Source organism: Neodiprion virginianus, chromosome 2 (genome assembly GCF_021901495.1).
Source record: "Neodiprion virginianus isolate iyNeoVirg1 chromosome 2, iyNeoVirg1.1, whole genome shotgun sequence".
Taxonomy (NCBI): Eukaryota; Metazoa; Arthropoda; class Insecta; order Hymenoptera; family Diprionidae; genus Neodiprion; species Neodiprion virginianus.
In genome coordinates this window covers 26,095,848-26,118,047 of record NC_060878.1, presented here as the reverse complement: position 1 = coordinate 26,118,047, position 22,200 = coordinate 26,095,848, and the positions used below count along the sequence as shown (strand labels likewise).

At 36.2% G+C, this 22,200-nt stretch overlaps 1 protein-coding gene across 1 annotated transcript; it reads left to right on the top strand.

The window, feature by feature from the left end:
- The first annotated feature begins 16,277 nt into the window (after window positions 1–16,277).
- On the top strand, window positions 16,278–20,317 carry LOC124297651 (uncharacterized). Its single transcript, XM_046748902.1, has 3 exons — window positions 16,278–16,344; window positions 16,490–17,307; window positions 19,557–20,317. The coding sequence occupies exons 1-3, from the start codon at window positions 16,336–16,338 to the stop codon at window positions 19,744–19,746; spliced, it is 1,017 nt and encodes a 338-aa protein (XP_046604858.1). The 5' UTR covers window positions 16,278–16,335; the 3' UTR covers window positions 19,747–20,317.
- Window positions 20,318–22,200: the final 1,883 nt, after the last annotated feature.

The window sequence follows — 22,200 nt, the reverse complement described above, 5'->3', positions numbered from 1 at the left end:
CTCCAGGTAAACGCGGTGTAATCGAATTGCGATGAAATCGGCGAGTGACGGAGAAATTTAAATTGAGGGTAAGACTTAATTGCGGGTGAAAAAACCGACCGTTATTTCCAAACGTGAGTGAAATTGAAGAACGAGATTAGAATGTAACCAGAGGCTTCGGACTGGGATAATATTGAAAAGAATCTCTTGTTGAGCGCCAGATTCACCTGGTTTATCGAATTACAATCAATCGGATCGTAGGTATCGAATTTTCGTAACAGATATCGAATTCAACGGTTCTCTGAAATGTAATTTTCCATGGAAAGAAACAGGAAATCATAAAGTTGCAAGCGAGAGCTTATTGTTAAATATCAACGCTTCGTTTCGAATTGCTTCAAAATTGTTAAAAATCTAGTAGATCAGTTCGATTTCATTCAATGGCGGATAACTTTATTCGGAAGATTATTTTTCATCAATATTTCACTGAAACACTAATTCCTTTCATTACGTTGACAGCGTTGAATATCCAATTTCTCAACATTGCACCGATATTGATTCTAATCAACAAATGTTAATACCGAATTGTTACTGTAAAAAAAAAAAGACTCAGTGAATTATCCTCATCCGCGTAATACAGATGTGATAAATTTAACCAATCATTTCTGTGTGCTCCAATTAGAGATTTTTTTTCTCCTTTCAGTTTTCGATAGAAAGATGAAAAGAATGTACGATATAATTATATACCACGAAGAAATTTCCTCTGTTTTGACAACAAGTTTGTACAAATTATAGTGAATTTGTGTTCATCGTCTGTCTATCAATGAAAACTCTGTCTGCAATATTATGACTGCTTATATCTCTTCTTGAAGTAAAACTGTCCGGTACTAAAGTTCGAGAATTTGACTAATTTAAATTAATTCGAGGAAAGATGAATTACAGAGTTCCCTTGAAGTTTTCGAGCGGTTATATTTGACCCGGAAAATCATTCGTTGAATCTGACGGACACAAACCTTTAACGCTTCTAATTTTTGATTTTTGTTGAAAATGATTAATGAACTGTGTGTGCTGCAGGTCGGTATGATTGATGGTCTATAACGGTAGCACGAAGCACAGATACGGGGAAAAATCAAAGCCCTAGTTTATGAAGTTTCCGGAAGTCGAAAGTAGGAAATTCAGGTCAACAAGTAGGCATCGCGTATTGATATTTTTCACCTACGTACCTAGAATCTACGTTTCATTGTCAGCTTGCAGTTCTGGTAGGCCTGCGGTTATAGCGACGTAATTGGGGAGAAAGTGTTGGCTTCTTTTTCCGAAAACAATCTATTTCCACAGTTGTTATGATTATTTATGGAAACGTTTTATATTTTCGGTAACTAAATTTTGATCAATAATCTAATATGAGGATGATTTGTATAAACATTAAGCTAGCCTTTAATTTCAGGCTTCATTTCATTTGGAATTTTGTCTGATTACGATTACTGAATTGTTTATTACTGACTCGGAAAAGAATATACAGAAGAACACGGAATGGTGTATGGTGCATTCTCTATTAAGCAGAACCCAAAAATACAATTTTTTTAAACCTCTTTCGTGCTTTTATACTAATTATTTATATCAAGTGATCTTCTCTGAGATTCGTGAAAACTTTGGATTTCGGTAGTTCGAAAATTTTTCAGATCAGCGTAACGTCAAATCTGAATAACTTGCAGAAAATTTTTGCTGTTTATTGTAAAATTTTAATATTCGATGCCAAAAAGAAAAAAGAGATTGCCAATAAAGTGCAGTTCTTACGATCGAGAAGTTAGTAATACACGAATCATTACGAGAGGCATTTTGGCGCTATCGACTGGAATGTCATGATAAATATCATGGTACTCAGAATAAGATTGAAGACGAACCCAAGATTAAATTATTTCTCTTTGCCCAGGAAATTCCGTGATGAAATTCAGAATTCAAATAGCATGGCATTCGGAACGAAAATGAATAACAAACCGAAGATGAATGTCAAAGAGTATGTAAATACTTACAAGTATTATTACAACACACAACTTTTTCTTTGATACTCTTCTAGAGTTTATTATTCGTTTCTATTCTTGATATCATGCTGCTTGGTTTCTAAATTTAAAATGAACGAGACCAGAAAATTTCGCAGAGAACGGAAAAATTTTTGTACAACAAATTTTTTCCTCAGTTACTCAGATTCAACGTAAATCATGTACGAAGGCGAAAATATTGAGAGTGTTCAAGAACATCGGCAGTTCAATTCGATACGGATTGCCATTTTTATAAGTCATATAAATATGTGTAACGTACAGTAATAAATTTATATCAGCTAATGAACATTAAGGTCGTAAGTACAATACAAATAAGGATAAATTGATATTGAATTAAAAAAAAAAAAACGCCATCGATTAATGAATAACTATTACAGCGATAAGAAAACAAAAGAGGCAAAAATACGAATCGTTGAGTAAAAATGTCGAGATATCTGTTGTTGATTCAATTTTCCTTTCCAACAGCGGGGAACTACGTTCGTTATAATTATTTTAATTACATTACGTCGAAAAATTGATGACCTAAAGACGATTCGCTACCTTGTTCAGAGTTATAATTTTGGTCGAATCGTGTTAACGAACTCTCTAGGCATCCTCAATTAACCCCCGCCAGGAGAGCCAGAGCTATTTTAATCCGAACACGAGTTTTCCACATTTTTACCTACGTTCCATTCTCTGTATACCCTACACACAGTGTTATACATACAACAAAGAAAAGTCCGGATCTCAGGGCGTTCTCGGTAAAGCGAAACGAATGATAATAAACTTTGAAATTCTTATATATTTGCCTGCGTAAAATCAGAAACTTGTTTTCAATCGAAATTAATTATGTTCAAGATCCATTTCAACGAGTCTCACGACTACAATTTTCTTTTTCTCACGATAATTGAACTCTGTAAAATAATGTTTGCTCGTAATTCAGGAAAATTTATGGTCAGAATTTCAATCAAATGATACGAAGAGACGTGTTTTAGAAACTATATTGTTGACAAAATCACTCTTTCTTTCGAAATATAGTTTCTTTTCAATCTCAAAAATGCTCCATCCTTCTCTACCAACAACTAGAAATTTGAAGTTGAAGAGTATTAAATGACTTAGCTGACATACGTTTTGTAGAATAACTACATGAATGATAAATAATCGTGTGAAATTGATATCAGACAATTAATGTGGAAATATTGATAGATTTCGAAAGCAATTTTGAAATTTCTTGAAGCTGAAAAATACGAAGATGATATATACATCAATTGTTATCGGAATTCCACCTTTCCGATTTGGTTATAACAAGTTTTGAATCGTCATGGTTTCCTCATTACTTAAAAAAAAGTGCTGTGAAAATTTCAATGGCTATTCTCACGGTATTATTTCGTTTCCGTTGAATTTTTCTTCAATCATATCGATTTTCTAATAGCCAGTGAGATGAAATATGAAATTGAGAAAACGTTGAATCATATAAACCGTTGATTATGTCATCGTCGATTTAATCCACGAGTTATGGAACGGGTGCAAGCACGTGCTGTATTTTTAATGTACCGCGAAATCGAGACTCGCTTTTTTACAGACACTTAATAATTACATGTCCGTAGTGGCGTATTAATAGTTTCCATACGATGAAGAAGTTCGCGAGTTTGTCAACCTCCGAGTAACCGGTGAGCCATCATCCTTCCTGGATTCGGAGTTTCCGGAAGCCGGCTCGGCGTGGAACCTGGGAGACAGAATGTTGCTCTGAGAAACATAAACAAAGCACGAGTTGACAAACTGCGGAGAGTTGTTTCTATAGATACACTTTTGGCACCGTTCCCTGCGCCTTTGCCTCTGCATTGGATTCTGACTCCGAAGTTTTCCCGATGCAGACGAAATCCAGAAATCATACATCTCGTTCGGGTCGTCGAAACGAATTCGGAATTAATTGTACCGTTTATTTTTTTAAAGCGGAACTTTTACGGCACCGAGAGTAATTTTTAGTTCCGGTGACTATTTTCATTTTTTACCACAATTGAAAAATATAGTTCTAGGTAGAAAATGAAAATTAGTTTTTTAACTGTTACCGGAAACTCTAGTATCCGTTACTATTCTTTTTCATTACGATTACTGTTGCTATATTTTCTTGTAACTGTTGCGAAAATTTAACGCTCGTGCAATAATAAATTGACGTTAAAGCCTTGTTTAACTAAAAAAGTAGAGTAAACCGAACAAACTGATTTTGGGCTCCAATTACCAAAAAAAGATCGACGATAGCGCAAAATGCTTACGCGTACCTCGTTTTTGGTAATTCCAACAATATTCAAACAGTTATTTTAACGATACTTGTTTACTGAATTTTTCTAGTTACTGTAACAAATGAAATTTTTCTCAGTGGGTGAACATCAAATTTCGACTAACAATAAGTATCTGAAGTTAAGGGGTAATGCTGCCTTGTAATGTTTTTTCTTTAAAATTTTTTGTTACTGGTTTAAATCCTTCCTTAATTATTCAAAAATAATACCCAAAAGTTTGTATGTGAGGGAAAATTTCTTAAATCGTCTAAATACGCGAATTCTTGTATGAAGTCACGATGACGATTTTCAGGTGATTTAAGAGCGAGCTTCGACTGTTTACTCTTTCAATTTTGAGTTTCTTTGGCCCCTAATAACTGTTTTATCAAGAAAGGATGAGAAAGGGAAGATTGTTCATTCGGACGGACAATTGTATGAGCCAAGCATTGCAGAATAATGGTAAACGATGAGTTTCTTCAACAATTTAATATTCGAAACTTTGAATGCGTTTTTCTCAAATCTATCAACTAGCGCCTTTAATTTCCAACCGATCAACTCAAAATTTTGATTATAGTTTTATAACAATATTTTTTAGTGCAGTGGGTAGGATTTTTGCGTTTTATTGAATCATAACGATTATATGACCGATTTTTTCATAAAAAAAACAACAACTTTTCCATTCAAATTGACGCCATTTTTTGTAAAAATTAACATTTCTGAAAAATCGTACATGCTGTACTGGATTTCGGTATCTTCTTTTAAAATCTTTTTTTGCTTTTTGTTCTAGAATTAAAATTGCGACCTGCAGGTCGTCGCCCGTAACGGTCATTCTAGAAAAAGAAGTTCCCTTTCATCAGCCACTTCACAACCATTCTGTTTTGAAATTATTGAAAAAAAAAAAACATTTTTCTTGTACTTCAAGACTTATATTAACATGTATGAGTAGCAGAATCAAAATATAGTAATTGATGTTTCTTGAGTAAATTGGAAAAATTAACGCTTGATTGGAAGCAAGTTCCCAGATATTGATTTAAATTGCATTTCGAAAATTGGTGTTCTTCATAAATTTCCTTGCTTCACTCTTTTTATCCCATAAGAGTTTCAGATAATTCTGTAGATTTCGTGGTGGCGTGGAGACTGAAAAGTTGGCATCAAATTTACGATACAAAGATTACTTATAGAACTAATGTCATCGATTGAAAAAGTTTGGAATTTTTCGAATCGTTTTTCCACCAATAACTGTACGATGTGAAAGAATACTTCAAGAGCATCAATGTTCTAATTCGAAAGACTTGAAATTTGGCAAGTTACCGATAAATTGAGTTTGGTGAAGAATGAATTGAGTTGAGTTTCGAAAAATCTGAACTTGCGATCGCTAATTTTCCTTGTCTTTCTGACAGATATTGGGATTTTTAATATTCTTTTGCCCGGTACAATCCTGACTATATTTTCCCCATTTATTACGTTGTTGTTGTTAAATTGTTGTCTGGTAACATTTCTGAAAAACTCTAGAATTAGATGTTTCAGAAAATATTACACCCAAGTATTTTTAATCATTCTGAAGACAGGTCATTTTCAGAATTCGAAGGAGATCTTCATGTCCATTTTATGTTTGATGAGGAAAGGTTTTGCAGGGGTCACCAATTTCGCAACTTTATTGAGAAAATATTGATTCGCCTCAAGACACTGAAGCATTTTCTCAATTATTCACAATTTCTGAAAATACTCGGTGTTTATAAAGTATCGCTTAATTTCTGCTGGAATTTTAATTTTTTCTACTTGTCCTTCACCTAGAATAATTCTAAGAGACGGACCTTCTTAGATATTGAATAGTGAATTCCACATCGAAACGCTTTCTTGGAAATTTGAATCACCATTTTTATCACGGTTTTCCACTTCACAAGTCTATGAACCAATCGAACCTTCAACTTATAGATTACTTAAACCATTACCCCTTCTTTCTCTTTATATTTTCATATACTTTTTTACATTTCCATTTAAACTAGGTGATTCATTTGATTCGGTTTGTCGAAAAGACTTTCTTTTAAACGTTTAAAATCAATCGAAACCATTTGTTCTATCACATGCACCGAGTAACGTAGCCACTTGTTCCTCGTATTCGAAACATCTGTTTCGGCATCATGATTCAGAAAACGTAGCAGATGTCGTAGCAAATTCACAGAGTTCCAAATGTGAATTCCGAAAATTGCCCGAGGTCTTTTAGCCGCTGGCACCTTAATATCTACATCTGCTTCTGTCATTTATTTAACTAATCGTTGAAAATAGACACAGTCAAAAATTTTTGCACGCACAGTCTGGCGCGCGGTGTTCTCAAAAATTGCGCACCTAAACTGGCACGTCAGGCGAACTTGGCGTGAAAAGCGTCGCCTTTGGACGCACCAACGTGTTTGCTAATGTCGGTTTGAACGCACCGCATTACGGGTCGTTAAGTCAGCGGTCGAATACTCTAGACAACTATGTCTATGAGACAAGCATTCAGCCGGCGCAAATGACACCATAGATTCGAGTAGAGCTGTTGGAAATGTTGTATTTACATACCTTTGCAAATTACAGGCGTGAAAATTACATTCAGGAACCAGTAAATATTAATATGAAGGGTTCGATTATAACAGGCGTCTTATTTCCTCTTGGTACAATTTTTAAACACGGGATTTGGAGAAAAAATGGTGCGATTTTTTTGGACCAGCCTAGCGAATATATTTATGCATGTCTTCACTGAGAGATATTTTTAGTTCCGGTTAGCGATGCGTCCTTAACTATTTTCATTTTTTACCACAATCGAAAAATGTTATTCTAGGTACAAAATGAAAATTGGTTTTCTAGCTGTTACCGGAAAATCTAGTATCCGTTGCTGTTCTTTCTCGTTACGATCACTGTTACTATATTTTCTTGTAACTTTTGCGAAAATTCAATGCTTGTGCAACAATAAATTGACGTTGAAGCCTTATTTAACCAAAAAAGTAGAGTAAACCGAAGAAACTGATTTTGCGTTGCAATTACCAAAAAAGTATCGACAACAGCGCAAAATGGTTACGCGTACCTCGTTTTCGGTGATTCCAACATCATTGAAACAGTTTTTTTTTAAGATACATGTTTTACTGAATTTTTCTATCTACCATAACAAAATGAAATAATTTTCAGTGTTAAATTTTCCAGCAGAAATTTTCGCTGAGCGATTATTTATTCGAAATGACCGGAAAAATGTGAGCGGTTACAAAATGACTTGCGGAATTTCATGCCTTCGGTAATTAGCGTGATTTGAAATTCCCGAAATAGCTGCTATACGCTTGTGTAATTGCGAAGGGAGTGAGAGAGAGAGCGAGAGAGAGAGAGAGAGAGAGAGAGTATAAGAGGGAAAAGTAGATTTTTACATCGCCAAATTTATTTGATAATATGTTGTATTTTTTCGACATTTCTTTTTGATCACTGCATGATTATATGAACCAAAATGAAGTACTTAATCAATTTCTTCGAGTGAAATAGTACATAGGTTTGTACATCGAAGCATTAAATGTATACATTTCTAACTGTTGGAGATGATAATAATCGAGGTTCAGGCACTTTTTGATCGTTATGAAGAACGATTTATGTTTGGTAATCGATGAAACGAAACGTCGTTGAACCCTCTCCAAATGCGAAGATGAATCTTTCTTATTTGAGGCTTTCAACAGAAACTCCCCGGCAAATGTATCAATTTGAATCGATGTGCCAGCGCAATAATTCACTATCTACCTACATACTCGCTCGCAATAGAGAAACGCAATTCGCCGCTAAAAATACAACTTATTCAGTGGTAGATACAAAATTTGCAGAAAACAAACTCGATAAAAAACATTTATGAATATGAGAGACGAGAATGTTCAAACAAGTAACGATTTTTCCTGGAAAACGTTCATTTTTCAAACTACTTACCGTCGTAACAGCGAAAAATATTTGCCAGCGTGACTGTACAAAATTAGAATCTAAAAATATTGTCAGATTTGATTTTGTTGTGGTTGAGTGATTTGTAATTTCTTTGTTTACGAATTTACCAACGTATCTCAGTCTGTTTCGTCTTCAAATTCGTGTTCAAAGAATTTTTATCATCCATTCAATTTGAAGAATCTTCGGAATTTCGAACAAGCTTTTCAACTCTCAAAAATAATTCAACGTGTTTTTATCATTTCCTCTTGTTCGAAGAATCCTGTTGAAGATCGTCAAGGAAATGGTTGATCAGATGATCATTTTGAGACATCTAAATTGAGAGAATTTAAAGTCGAAGAAAACTTCGCAAAGGCTGTTGGACATCAATATAGCCGTAATAGATTCTCGTATGTCGAAACGCGGAATAAAAAAACGATGCTTACTGTTAAATTCATTAAATTAAATGATTATGGCTCAGTTTCAGCCGAGTTGCATCGCTATTTCCTTCTACCAAATAACGTAGATCGATACTTGTTTACCAAGAAGTCTTTCAAGCTGTGCCAAACAATGTTTTCCAACCCCTAAATCCGTATAGATCTGAAGAAACAAACGTTCTCATAATTTTCCACACAGATCAGAAAAAAAATCGCAGTGATTTGCTCTCAAGGAAAACAGAGTAACCAGTAATTTTTCCTCGACGTTGTTCTACATTCTCATAAGAATCAGGGGAATTCTGACGGTGTATCCACGGGACAGGATTAATGGAGGAGGAATAGTCAAGGGTCGCGGTTATTTCTAGCTCGGGACAATAATTCGTATTCGTATTATTCCTGATAACTGGTACTTTTGGTTTAGAGTAGGAATGGAAAAAGAAAAAGAAAAAAAGAAAAAATATGCGAGACTCGCATGATAGAATTATTATTGTAAACAGTTTATATCATCCCATGTATCGCTTACGAGTATGAAGTAGAGCTTTGTTTTTCCCGTTGATCTGGACACGAAGAATCTGGCTGCATAGTTCGTTTGGCGGTTGTAAAATAACGCTTATAGAATTTGCCGGTGGACTACAAATGCGCACTAACAATAAAAGAAATTTTTAGTACCGTTTACCGCTCAGTCCTCAACTATTTTCATTTTTTTACCACAATCGAAAAATATAGTTCTAGGTAAGAAATGAAAATTAGTTTTCTAGCTGTTACCGGAAAGTCTAGCATCCGTTATTATTCTTTCTCATTGCGGTCACTGTTACTATATTTTCGCGCAACTGTTGCGAAAATTTAACGCCTATGCAGCAATAAATTGACGTTAAAGCCTTATTTAATTAAAAAAGTATAGTAAACCTCACAAACTGATTTTGCGTTGCAATTGCCAAAAAAGGATCGACGATAGCGCAAAATGGTTAGGCGTAGCTTGTTTTTTGTAATACCAACAATATTCATACAGTTTTTTTTAACGATACCTGTTTTGCTGAATTTTTCTAGTTACTGTAACAAATGAAATTTTTCTCTGTGCGGATAGAATTTTGGGACCGAGGTAGACGGTAAGAGGTAAGGCAGGTGAAACGTTTCCGAAATCAAGAAACAATTTAAGGTTTACCCTCTGACCTTGGATAACTCGGAAACCAAGTAAATCGATTCGGTTATAAAGAGCTAGCACTTACTTCGTCGGCGTTCGTTTGGTAAAGCTAATGTAAACGATTGTGTAATCTTGATGGCTTGGCGTACGTGAATGCCTGCACAGGCCGTTTGCCGATTTCATGCTGATTTTCCGAGTCGGGAATTACTGTGTCTATATATACAACCGCCGCTTCACGGTCGGCCGTAATTACAACGGCTAATTGAAATCTTATGGTGGAAATTTATACACGCACTTCGAAGAGATCAGTTTAAACGAAATTTGCGTTGGGGTGGTGCTTCAATACTAGATGAGGAATAATTTGGGAAACGATGATGCGATGATTCATTTTTGAGAGAGTTTATATCGTTGGGATCTTACTGCGGTGGTAACAAAAACGTCTTGAAGTCAAAAAGTTATGAATATAACTTTTATTGAAATGATTTTCACCTAATGTAGGAATGAAAATTCTAGATTTGCCAATTTGCAAGAAATAAAAAAAAAAAAAAGTTTTTCAGATAATTAAATTATTCTACTTCTTTTTATCCCAAAAAGCGTTCCTTGGTCCAATTGTATTAAATATTAATTCTTCATGCCAGCGAATTATCCAAAAATTAACTGGGATAATTTTTTAAAACTCAGTTCCCTGTTTAATTAGTGATAAAACTGTCGCATGCATAATCATCAATAACTGGAATTATATAATTTGTGTTTATGATTTATATTTCTTTCCCATATCATTCTTTCATTTATTGCAACTCAATCAATTTTAACATCATTTTATAAGCTTCAATATGATGTTTTTTTTTTTTCTCTTTTTCAGATTGTATTTTGTTCTTCTAAATTGCACTTGTGATACGTATTCAATTCAATTCACAGTCATATTTCAAAGCGTGTTAGTAAAAACTTAGAACACTTAATTTCAGAGTGATTTGGTATCGGCGGTGTGATATTTAAGTAATAAATGTTGCGGAATGAAATATCGACAAGTAATTCCAAGGACCACGCAGACAAGTGCAGTCGAATCTGATGTTTGTCCATTAAATCGCAAGAAACGAAATTTGACGTTTTCCAAATTGAAATGCTCACCCGTTGACACGAAGATTTACAAATTTTAGCCAAAGAATTGTAAAGACGTGTTGATTTGAAAGCAAATTATCGACTTTGACTGAAATTTTATTTTCAACCTTCCCGGAGTCACGTTAAAGGTTGAGAAGTTAGCCGTCGCAACTATAAACCAACAATTGATGTTGGTTATAAATAATTTTATAACCGCCTGTTATTCTGGCTCGTTTTAATAGCCAACGTTTTAATAGATTCAAGATTACACCGTCTTTTCGTGTGCAGAAGAGAATTTTTATTTATGATGAAATTTCTTGCAAGTTTTTCCGCCAATTTTCCGTTTTCCATTTTTAGAAAGTCATCGTCTGTGGATAAAAATCAATCCCCTATCTATCCTTTTCAGTCAAGAAGGTAACTTTCTTGACAAATAAAAAATGCATATTGCGAAATCGGAAACGATTCCGTTCTTTTTTCTTCAATGACAGTGGAAAATGGATACGAAAACTCATCGGATCGATGACACAAAATCATTCGTGTGAATCTTGTAACAACATATTGTCAAGTATTGACATGTTTCCAGATTTTCGTTCACCCTTTTCTCTAAACTCAACGAAATTCAGTTTCATTAAAATTCTTACCATACCACCGTTAATATTGATCGCGCAAAGAATGTCAGAACGAGTTTATGTAGTTCAGAATTTACGGAATGTTCCCGAAAGAAATACGAAAGTCATATTCACCAAATTTCTCAGTTGTTCGGTCGTCGAAACGTTTCAATTATTTCCTTCTGCGTTCTGAATCATTTAATTGATCGTAAATTTTTTCAACGATCAGGGGTCCAGCAATTTGAAACAAATTCCTAGTATCGGTACTTATGTGGTGTTTTTTACTGATATGAAATGCCTGCGTTTTTCAAGTATACGTATCCGTAATTGAATTCTTTAAAACACTTGACATGTTTACAGTTGTTTGGGTTAAATTTAGCTTCTCGTCGTTTCAACGATTTCAACGACAGTTTAAAAAAACTATTCATAATTTTATTTGATTTTAAATTAATACTGCTTTGTCAACTGGAGTTTAATTTCACCAGAAGTTTCAAAATTTTTTCATTTATTGCAGCTGATTCAACGATAATCAATAACGACAATTACCTTAGGCCTTTCCACATTCGTATATATCAAGTTGAATGGGAATTTTTGATTGATCAATTAAATGATTTCACGAAAATTTACCTCGTTAATGCAGAGCTTGACGGAATAGGATACAAATTCTAATCGTATCACGTCAATTTGAAAATACTAATGGAACGTACGTTTATCATAGGTGAGAAAAAACAACCTGACCTCATATCATTGTTCTTCATTTCTTCATTTATACGTAATAATTTACTTTCCGTTTTATTCTGTTGATCTAGGAATCTTTTACGTGCCATGCCAGTCTGACAGCAATGAAATATGTAACATACATGACCTTGTAAACACATGCAAAATATTATTTCATCGATCTTGGAAACTTGGAAGTTTGTTTCTGATCTAAAAATTATAAACAACGCGATGAAATATATCTTCGAACAAAGATAAAATTTATTATCATATCGTCGTTGTGGTTACGTCTCTGACGAAAATCGCCATGAATTGCGATATTGCTTGAAATCACAGAAACAAATTTTCACCGTTTTTTTTTTTTTAACACAACGCAACTGTGACATCGTATACGTATTCGAAAGTAGGACTGTACAATTCAATAGGCTAAACTAGCCAAGAGGGTTAACCTGGTTAATTAACCAATGGATTGACCCGTTAACCGGGTAGATGATTTTTAAACAAATCAATTTTCAGCTGGTTTAACGATCAACCGGTTGAACCGTTTGACCATTTTGGAAGGTCAACCGATCTTTGCCGGTTGGCTAATTATAATTAATCAAATTAGACCAGCTAAACAATCCTGTTCTAGAGGGATTACAATAAGTTCCAATTTTAGTTTACAATTTAAGTCATGTTAGTTCAGTTGAATACTTTGGAATCCTACATTCCGTAGTCATAGCTTGTAGGAAAATACTAAAAAATAAAAAAAATACTTAAAAGGCATTCGTTTGACATCCGAATTTCATTTGAAAAAAACTAAAGGCCTTGAAAACGATTTACAATTCGTTCCAAAAGCTGTAGTTCAAAATCTGCAAAAATAACTTAATTATATTGTACAGATTTCGCTAAGAAAAGTTTCGTTCGCTTTATGCTTTCAAAAATGATTTTGAATATTGTTGGAATTTGAAGAAAATGTAGTAAGTGTTCCATGTGATAATAATTGTCAATACTACATTTTATTGATATTACAAAGTCAACTTTGTTTTGGCAATTAATTTTGTACATTATGTATATTATTTTAGTAAATCATATGAGGCATTAAACGTAATTTATTGTTGCACCAACATCAAACGATCACAACAGTTACAAGAAAATAAAATACGTGTGACCGTAATCAAAAAGAATAGTAAATGAAACTGTATTTTCTGGTTACAGTTACAAATTGATTTTCATCTTGTACCCAGAACCGTATTTTTCGGTTACGGTAAGGAAAGAAAACAGTTAAGAACTGTAAAGTAAGCCACAACTGGATATTAGCTTGAATCCCGAGCATCTTAGATCAACAGATAACAAATCTTTCATTTCCGAACGAATACGCAATAGAACTTATGTCAAACATTTACATACGCTATTCAAAAAAATGTTACGGTTATTCTTATTAAAAGGGACTATTGAATGAGAAACCTGCCGTGCGGTTTTAATCGTCCTGTTAACAATAGGACAATGATTTATGCCCAACTTCCTCGTTCATTTTTTAAACACATCGCGAGTATTATCGATAATAGATTTATCCTATCATTATGCATCCGTATTCGGATCCGGATGAAGTGGCAGTACAGTGTTTAATATAATACATTAGCTCGTTACGGCCACTGTATTTGATTCTTTTCTTTGAACAGGTAGTCATTGAATTTTCATATTAACCAACATTTTTGTTCATGTTTTGACTTTTCGCTTATTTCAGTATGAAATTGTACGGGTTTCTGTGTTCGATGCGAACCCTGTAATCGCTTTCACAAATCGAACGACTCTCTCAATAGTAACTGAACACCGGTGGAAGGTCATCATCAAGCTCGAGCAAAAATAAACCTAATATAACAAATAGCCGCGTTGAAGATCCTTTGGATTGCAAAACGTTCGACAGTGTAAGAAAGTCGGACGGAAATCGAATATAACGAATATTAGTGAAGGGATTGTGCCAATTCGGTATTTAATTATCTTTTCGACGGAATAGCCAAAGTTTCAAACTCGTTACGTACCGTACCTTCTATTACAGGATGTTTTACGTCGGACTGCCAAAGGGGCCGAGATATAGTCGCCTTAGTATTCCTCTGGCACCTGCAATTGGACTCAAAATTGAGTCTCGAGTCTTCTGCGCATGCAGGGATGTCTTTATGCACGCAGCACGTTTTTGCAACCTGCAAATTATGAAAGTGCTCGTTCGACCCGAAGTACGCAAGTTATTGTTCGTTCCGTCAAAAGTTTGTGTCACTTTGCACCGTGAAATAGATCGTTTCTGTCGTAACAGCGACGGAATTAATGATTGCTAAATTTCGTATATCGATGGTCTTTCCGGGATTCATTGGTGAAATTATACGCCTTTTTACAGTAGATAGACGTAAAAGTTGAATTTTAAACCATACTTCAAATAATAGAACTCATGAATGTTGTGAAAATGAAAACATTTGATTGAAAACACTAAAAGTTATCACCAGGCAATTATAAGTTCCGAAGATCGGGCATTTCGAATTCCTGATAAACACTGAAATGTCCTAAGAAACTGTGAATCATTTCATAACAGTACGTGTGACAACGAAGAATACGCACGAATGATTTTAACACGTCATTGTGACTGCCAGACAACAGAAAGGCCATTCGATTCCTCAATGTATGACACGTGTAACCTCATGATGTGCCATGTCATTAATAATAACCGAAAAAGCGAAGGGTATTACTAATTTGATGTTACCACTCGGCCGGATGAGTGTATCGGTAATCGACAGTGCATAAATGGGTCAAGTCATTAATTTCTTCGAATTTAGGATATGAAATTACGTGCTAGCGTCCGTGTACGTTGGAAGCCTCTCGGAACGATCATTACAGTAAGTTGACGTCGTGCAGTCTGAAGTTCAGGAAGGAATGCGTCTGTTTTTCTCTTATAATTGTACAACGAAACTTTTCCGTAACGCAAATTTGATACTTTTGGTGGCTAACAATTTGGTAAATTCTATTTTCCTCCACATGATGATCGCCGTGAACTTCGCTGCAGACGATGATCTATAATTAGCAAATAAGATCAAGAGGAGAGTTAAGGATCGTAGGAATAAGTTATTGCTCGTTCAGTTAGATAAATATATAAGAGAGATTTTAGCAAATCGGCAATAATTTTTCGGCGGGGTTGATTCGCAGCCCACTGTGTTCAACAAACCGCACCACGATTTTAAAACAAATAGTCAAACTATTAACAGAGCCCTAGCTAGCTGCTCTGGATCACCTTGACTAATTTATGCCAGGCGCTCAAGCTCTGTAGTGATAATATTTACATATTTTAGAATTATACCTGCTGATCGATACCGATGGTCTCTCCATCTTCTCAGTCCAAGCCATTCGTTTCTCACCTTGTATCTTTCCAAAATTCTGACAGCACTTTCTCAACCTCCTTTGATGGTTCTCCAGCACCTTAAAAGTGAACCTGTTCATAGTGAAAAGAGTTTCATTGAAATCTCCAAAACCAAGGCTGAAATGATCGGATTACTATGGGTACCTGTGATGAGTGCGTGGCAACATTTCAGGCCTATAATATCAACAGCATTCATCAAAGAACTTTGCGATTCTGTTAATGATTTGATGATAAAGAATTGATGATACGTAGTTTAAGTCTTTCATGCCCCTTAGACGAGTTCGAACAGCTTACAGTTTAAAGTCCCTTATAACCAACATCAATCAGTCTGTGTTGATGAAGCAATTTGAGGGTCAGCGTGATTCGGTCGGAAATAACGGAAACTCAAACAGATCGTGTGAACGGTATTTCTTGATACGGTTTCTGTAGAGATAGATGGAGATGAAGACAAAGAGGGAGGTAGAAAGAGAGGGTGGAGGTGCAACTTGCGGTGGGATGGTGTACGTGCAGGCATGGGTGAAGACAGAGGTCCCTGTCCAGCAGTGTCGCTGGCACATTGATACGAGTGTGATAAGTGGGCTGAGATCCTGTTCTGACAAAACAGAATTGAAAATTTCCCCGCGGGCAAAATTAATAATAAAAATAAAACGATCATCGGTGTCGTAAGTCCGGTATGCAGAGCTTATATATAAATGTGACACCGGAGTTTGGAACGACAGTCTTATTCCACACCCTGAGGAAAGATGATCAAGGTAGGTGAAACGGAAAGCACCATACCACTACCCACAGTGCATCGAAAATACAACTTAGTGTAATATTTTGTGAAACAAGGACCGGGGAACGTCCATGAAAGTACAAATTACGGCCGGATTCGCTCATCTATCTTTTATTTTACAGCTTATACTGTCCCTCGTTGCGATTCACGGGGCTCTGGGTATCCCGAGGGCGTCGACTCTGCGCTATGGAGTTCCCGCCAGAAATGCTTTTGAAGGAACTCGCGATTTCTTTAACACCGCGAGTCAGACAGCGGTGGCTGCGCTGCCCGGCACGAGGAATCTCGCGGCGAAGAGACAGCTGCCCAACTTACCTCCTATCCCAGAATTAAACCAGGATAATGCGGTGCAGGAAGAAGTCCTCGAGGTCGCCGTGGCTCCGGAGAACTCGGAGCTCCCGCAGCACGAGTACCACGACGGCTACTTTAGCCAACCCATCGCCTATTACCGGGCTAGTGATGTCCGACAGCAGCCTGAATACCGGGGCTACGACTATCAGAAGCCCGAAAGTGAAGGTTACGCCTATCAGAAGCCGGAGAGCCAGGGCTACGACTACCCAAAGCCCGAAAGTAAGGGTTACGACTATCCAAAACCGGAAAGCCAGGGCTACGACTACCCAAGACCCGATAATCAGGGTGGTGAGTCCCAGCAGCCGGAAAGTATAAGTTATGATTACCAGAAACCGTCCACGCAGACTCCGTACTACTACTACCCACCTGTACCAGCACCGGGTGCTGGTATACGGTTCCCACCGGAAGCTGGATCGAACATTTACGAAACTGTGATCGGACCGAGTTTTCCTCAACCAGAAAGCGGTCAGAACATCCTTTCTACTGGCATTGGTGCATCGCCTCTACCGACATCAAATAGTCAATCTCCTGTGATTCTTCCACCTGGGACCACGAGCAAGATCCAGGATAATCGTGGGCAGTATTCACATGGGTGAGTGATGTAACACGTACTTATCGTTAGTAGTACTGTAGATGGTGGGTGGTTCAGAGAAATCTTTGGATTCGAGCTCAGAACATCAAAGATATCATCCAGAAGCCAAGTTGCCGACGGATTAAGTCGAATATGCTAATTGTAAGATTTGACCTTCTTTACACATTCTTTTCTCAAGGTTCTGTATGTTACTTATGGTATCACATTAGTTATCCAAGAATCTGAACTACAGAGCTATGTTACTTTTGTTTTGCTAAATATGGACTTTGCTCACATTGTTCATATTATTCGGAAATTCTCCGCCAAAAATTCCCCCAAAATGGTTAAAGAAGTATTAAATCCATTCGGAGTTTTTCTTGTAACTCATGGTTTTCCAGGGTAGCTGTTAAAATACTGATTTGACATCGGCGAAATATATTTTTTCATTCATATCGTGAATCTTCATGATATTTAAACTCGAAACGTTGATACCTAAAAAATCGGAATATAGAAAAAATGTACTTTGTATAGGGCCAAAACTCGACTAGCAGTTTAGATGGTCAAAAATGGGGCAAATATGCCAGAGTCTGGTTCCGTCCTGGAATATTTAAAAGTGAAGTTGCCAAGGCTTGAATAACAGGAACACCTATTGTCCCGTGACTCTAACGCTCATCTCCGAAAGAAAACTACGTGACGAGAGTTGGTGGACAACAGAATATTTCCTGTTGAAATTACAAATCGTTAAACGTACAATCATAAAACGATTATTTCGCGGCGTGAGTTCGTTAACGACTTATTGCTCAGAACCGAGTTAATAATAACAGCATTGCTCGCGTCACCAGTTGATTATTTCTCCCAACAACTTCCCTATAATTTGTGAATCGGGTAAAAGCCTGGTTATCGATGTTTTTACATCGTTCCAAGTGTCATTAACATCACAGTCCAAACCATTACGTCTCATGTTCACATTATACCCCTGGCCAATAACCACGAATCATTAGTTACCTCTTCCTGGGCAGTCGGAGGCAGACCCATCGGTGTTTGCTTCAACTATGAACTTGTCCTTCAAGAGTGAATTGCTGTTTCAATCGATATGGTCAGCTAGACTGTACAGCGTGCATTTAAATAGATTATTTCCAGCTATACTCGATGTACGAGAACTAGGTTATTGAATCAAAAATTCCATTAGGTCCGTCAGATAGAATGCCGGAAATATCTGACACGCATTTTTTCTTTTTTCGATTCATTGTTCACTAACAAAAATATAACAGTTTGAAATTTATTCGTGACGTCACAATGTGCATAGGTACAGGTATGCGACATTATGACGTCACGCAACTTCGACTGGCTATGTCTTTGTTAATCCTTAGCGGCCACACGGGGTACCTAGTTACCCCGGGCTCAGAAAAAGTGGAATTAGAGGTTTAAAACCTTTGAAATTGATTCAAGTAACGACATCTGCCGGTTGTAGAGAAGTGTGATAAAAATCATTAAAAATGTTGAAGAACTCTTCAACAAACATGAAACAATCGCTTAGAAGTCTTAAAACACCCATATGTCTTGTACAACTAGGTTTTCAGCGTGGGGTAATGCGTTACCTCATGTGGCCGCTAAGGGTATTAATAAACATTGAATTGAAAACAAAAAAAAAAAGTATCAATTAGTTTTCGTCATTATATCTAAAGGGTTCAATGGAATTTTTCGGAATTTTTCATTGAACGACCCAATTTCGCTTCAAGAAAGTCCAATTTAGTTGGTCCAATTTGAAAAAAAAGCTTCCTATCATCATTTGATGATATTCGCATGGAAACAAACAAATCATCATTCTTGAGGAAAATATCAGCATTGTACAGCGTGAAAAAAGTCACAAATTTCTTCGACACTTGAGACATTTTGAATTAAATCTGAAATTTCGTGGCCGAGAATTTTATAATCAAAGTTGTACATCGGCGTAAGAACTTGACGCTCGCCCAGACGAGTTTCATAAAACAACTGCACTGCGGAATTGTTCATTCCTTATAATTAATCTGCTACCTTCAGTATCGGAAAAGACAGAATCTTTAAAACTCACTCATGCTGATCCACTGGGTTAACGACGGTTTTTTTTTACCGACGAATGAAGCAACAAATCAGCAAGTAATGATTTTTCTCATGCCGCTGTTTTACCGATGTTCGGCAACAGCGAGCTCTTGGTTCGGTATAACAGTCTTCTGCAACTTTCCATACTCAACACATGCGTCAATACAACTCGGCTTTATCCCTGAATCCAGGTTCTCAGGTCCAGACGGCACCCAAGTCCAGGAATCGGGTCACTTGATAACAACCAACGGTGGATGGGAGTACGTAATCGCTAAAGAAGGGAGCTACAGCTACACCAGTCCCGAGGGAATCCCCATCCACATAGGCTACGTGGCGGACGATAACGGATTCCGAATTACCAGCCAACGTTTCGGTCGGTAAGACCAGCGAAGATACCGTAAGCGGTAATGAAAGTTCCACCGTTGATACAATTTTGCCAAGAAGTTCGCTCGGCCCAATAGAATAGCGGTTTTACCTTCCTCGTTAATATTAGTACTGGTATTAACACCACTTTTACTTTATTTCTTTCTTATTTTGGCACAAAATTACTTTCGATAAAAAACAATAGCGAATATTATGATGGAAATAGACGGATTTTTGATGATCAGTGCTTACTAGCAATTAGTGTAGTTTCCGCCTACATCCACATCACGATATATACATATATATATATATCACATGCGGTATGTATTTTTAGTATAGTTTTTACTGTGGCAATGTAACGACTAAATTCAACTGATACGATGAGGAACTGGTCAGATTCGTCGTTGGGACGTCAAGACTATTTAATTTATTTTAGTCGCACAATAAAATGTCAGTAATATTTGTACAATCTTGGTTTTGAACGACATATCATGTTTGTCGCGAAGCCCTTACTCACCATACTTGACGGTTAATTTATTACTCCATAATGATTTCTCTTATCGATGACAGTTTTCAATGAGTAAGAATTTTTCTCAATAAAAATCAAGACGATGTAAATCTGGAAATAAAAATATTTTTGTAATCGTATTTACTTGGTGTACGATTACATGAATTATTTTTTTCATTCTTTTTTTTTTTTTTTTTTGTACACAAAGAAAACTAATCAAAATCAAACGGCAAGTTTCTTTCACGATATTTAAGTTTGTTCCTGTTTCATTCAATACTGCAGATATTTATTACATTGAACATTGAATGAATATATATTTTGGGAAGTTATGTTCGTGTGATACAATCTACCCGACATATTGTTCGAAAGCGTACAACGCGCTCGTCTCCTAAGAGCTGGAAAATTCTAACACTTTACTCGTGGAACGTTTCTACAGGACAGTGAAGATTGTTGCAAAATATTGCAAATTGGAAGCCTGCTGAATTTCTAGAGTAAAAAAACAAAGAAGTCCCGAGTAAATGCCTAATACGTATTCACGCACGGGAACAAACCTGTACAACTTTGAGACGATAATCTCTGAGACTGGTGCAACACAGTAGTGATACTAATCGATCGTGGTGATATTGCGCAAAATTTCTACGACCCAATCCTCATCTAGGTGGGTGTAATGTATCGCGGAGGGTTTATCAACGGGTCATATAATAATGCTAGAGGGGTGTGTGTGATCGTATCGCCGCGAGGACGTCTTAAATAATCACACGTCTGCACAGACGTACAAGGTAGGTGTAGAGAATGCTTCGTCAAACGGCGAGCCTTATTACAAGCAGAAATTAATATTCATACAGCATATCGCTACTATCACGCTACCTGTACACAGTAAAGATTAGAAATCGTGTTGTATATGCACGTATTCACGAACTTGCGTAGGTGGGTATACAACTGGTTGTAATATAACACGATATGGGCGAAATATGTTTCCTCGCTGAAAACTTGGCCCAGTCGTTATTTAATAGTAGACAGATTTGAAACAAATTATGCTCGAAATGTGCTGATTTCCTCGACCCACCCGTATCAAATATTGAAAGTATAAATTTGGTTATTTCTCTTACCGGTACGAAAATTGTTGTGCATCTTTCGATTATTTTATTTTCTCTCTAAAATATGGCCTAGTAACATGATCCTGAAGAATTACCGTGTTTAATGATTTCGAACAGGAGATTGTGAAGGATTTTAAATCTTAATTTGTGATTTACCTTGGTGAGAAAATTGCTAACGATGACAAGAATAAAAAAATATCACATTTGAAATCTTCGTCTGCTAAGTTTTATTTCACGAAAAATTTCATTGTGCTGAATATAAGAACGAACTTTGTTCTATATGGAATTGGTAAGTATGTCTGTGATTAAAAATAAATATTTATAAATAAATTTGTTAATTGACGTCAATACATCTAAATGAAATTACTCGTTTACTTACTGGAAATCTGTGAATTTATTTGACGTCATACGAAGTCATTGAAAGTCAAGCACTGCAGCAATTTAAATTCATTGGAAGTCTGAAAGAATTTTTTAAATCCTTTGAGTCACTCTACATCTTGAAGGAAGGTGTACCTAAAGTCTATCATTGAACGTTCAGCTCCTCGTCTGAAGCAGAATACCCTGAAAAATTAATTAAAAAATTAGTCTTGTCTCTTCGGACGAAAAAAGAATAAAAAAGCTGCGCTTTATAATAGTAAAATAATACGGCCTCCACTCTTCTTTGGATATTAATTCATCTGAAGATGCTAATTATTGATATTGTGGGTTATATTCAACAGATTTGCATTGACGCTACGCGATCAATTCGCGATGCGACGAGCATTCGATAAACCGTTTCGTAAATTCTTGCGAGAACCGAACGTCAATTTCGCAGTCATCGTATCATGCCGGTACAAAACAATTGAAACAGTCACAAAAATGTAGCCG

What these genes read in the sequence shown, in the direction of transcription:
- LOC124297651 (XM_046748902.1), top strand. An exon ending in CGTGGGCAGTATTCACATGG is followed by an intron (nt 17,308 to 19,556) that starts GTGAGTGATGTA and finishes CCCTGAATCCAG; the next exon opens with GTTCTCAGGTCCAGACGGCA.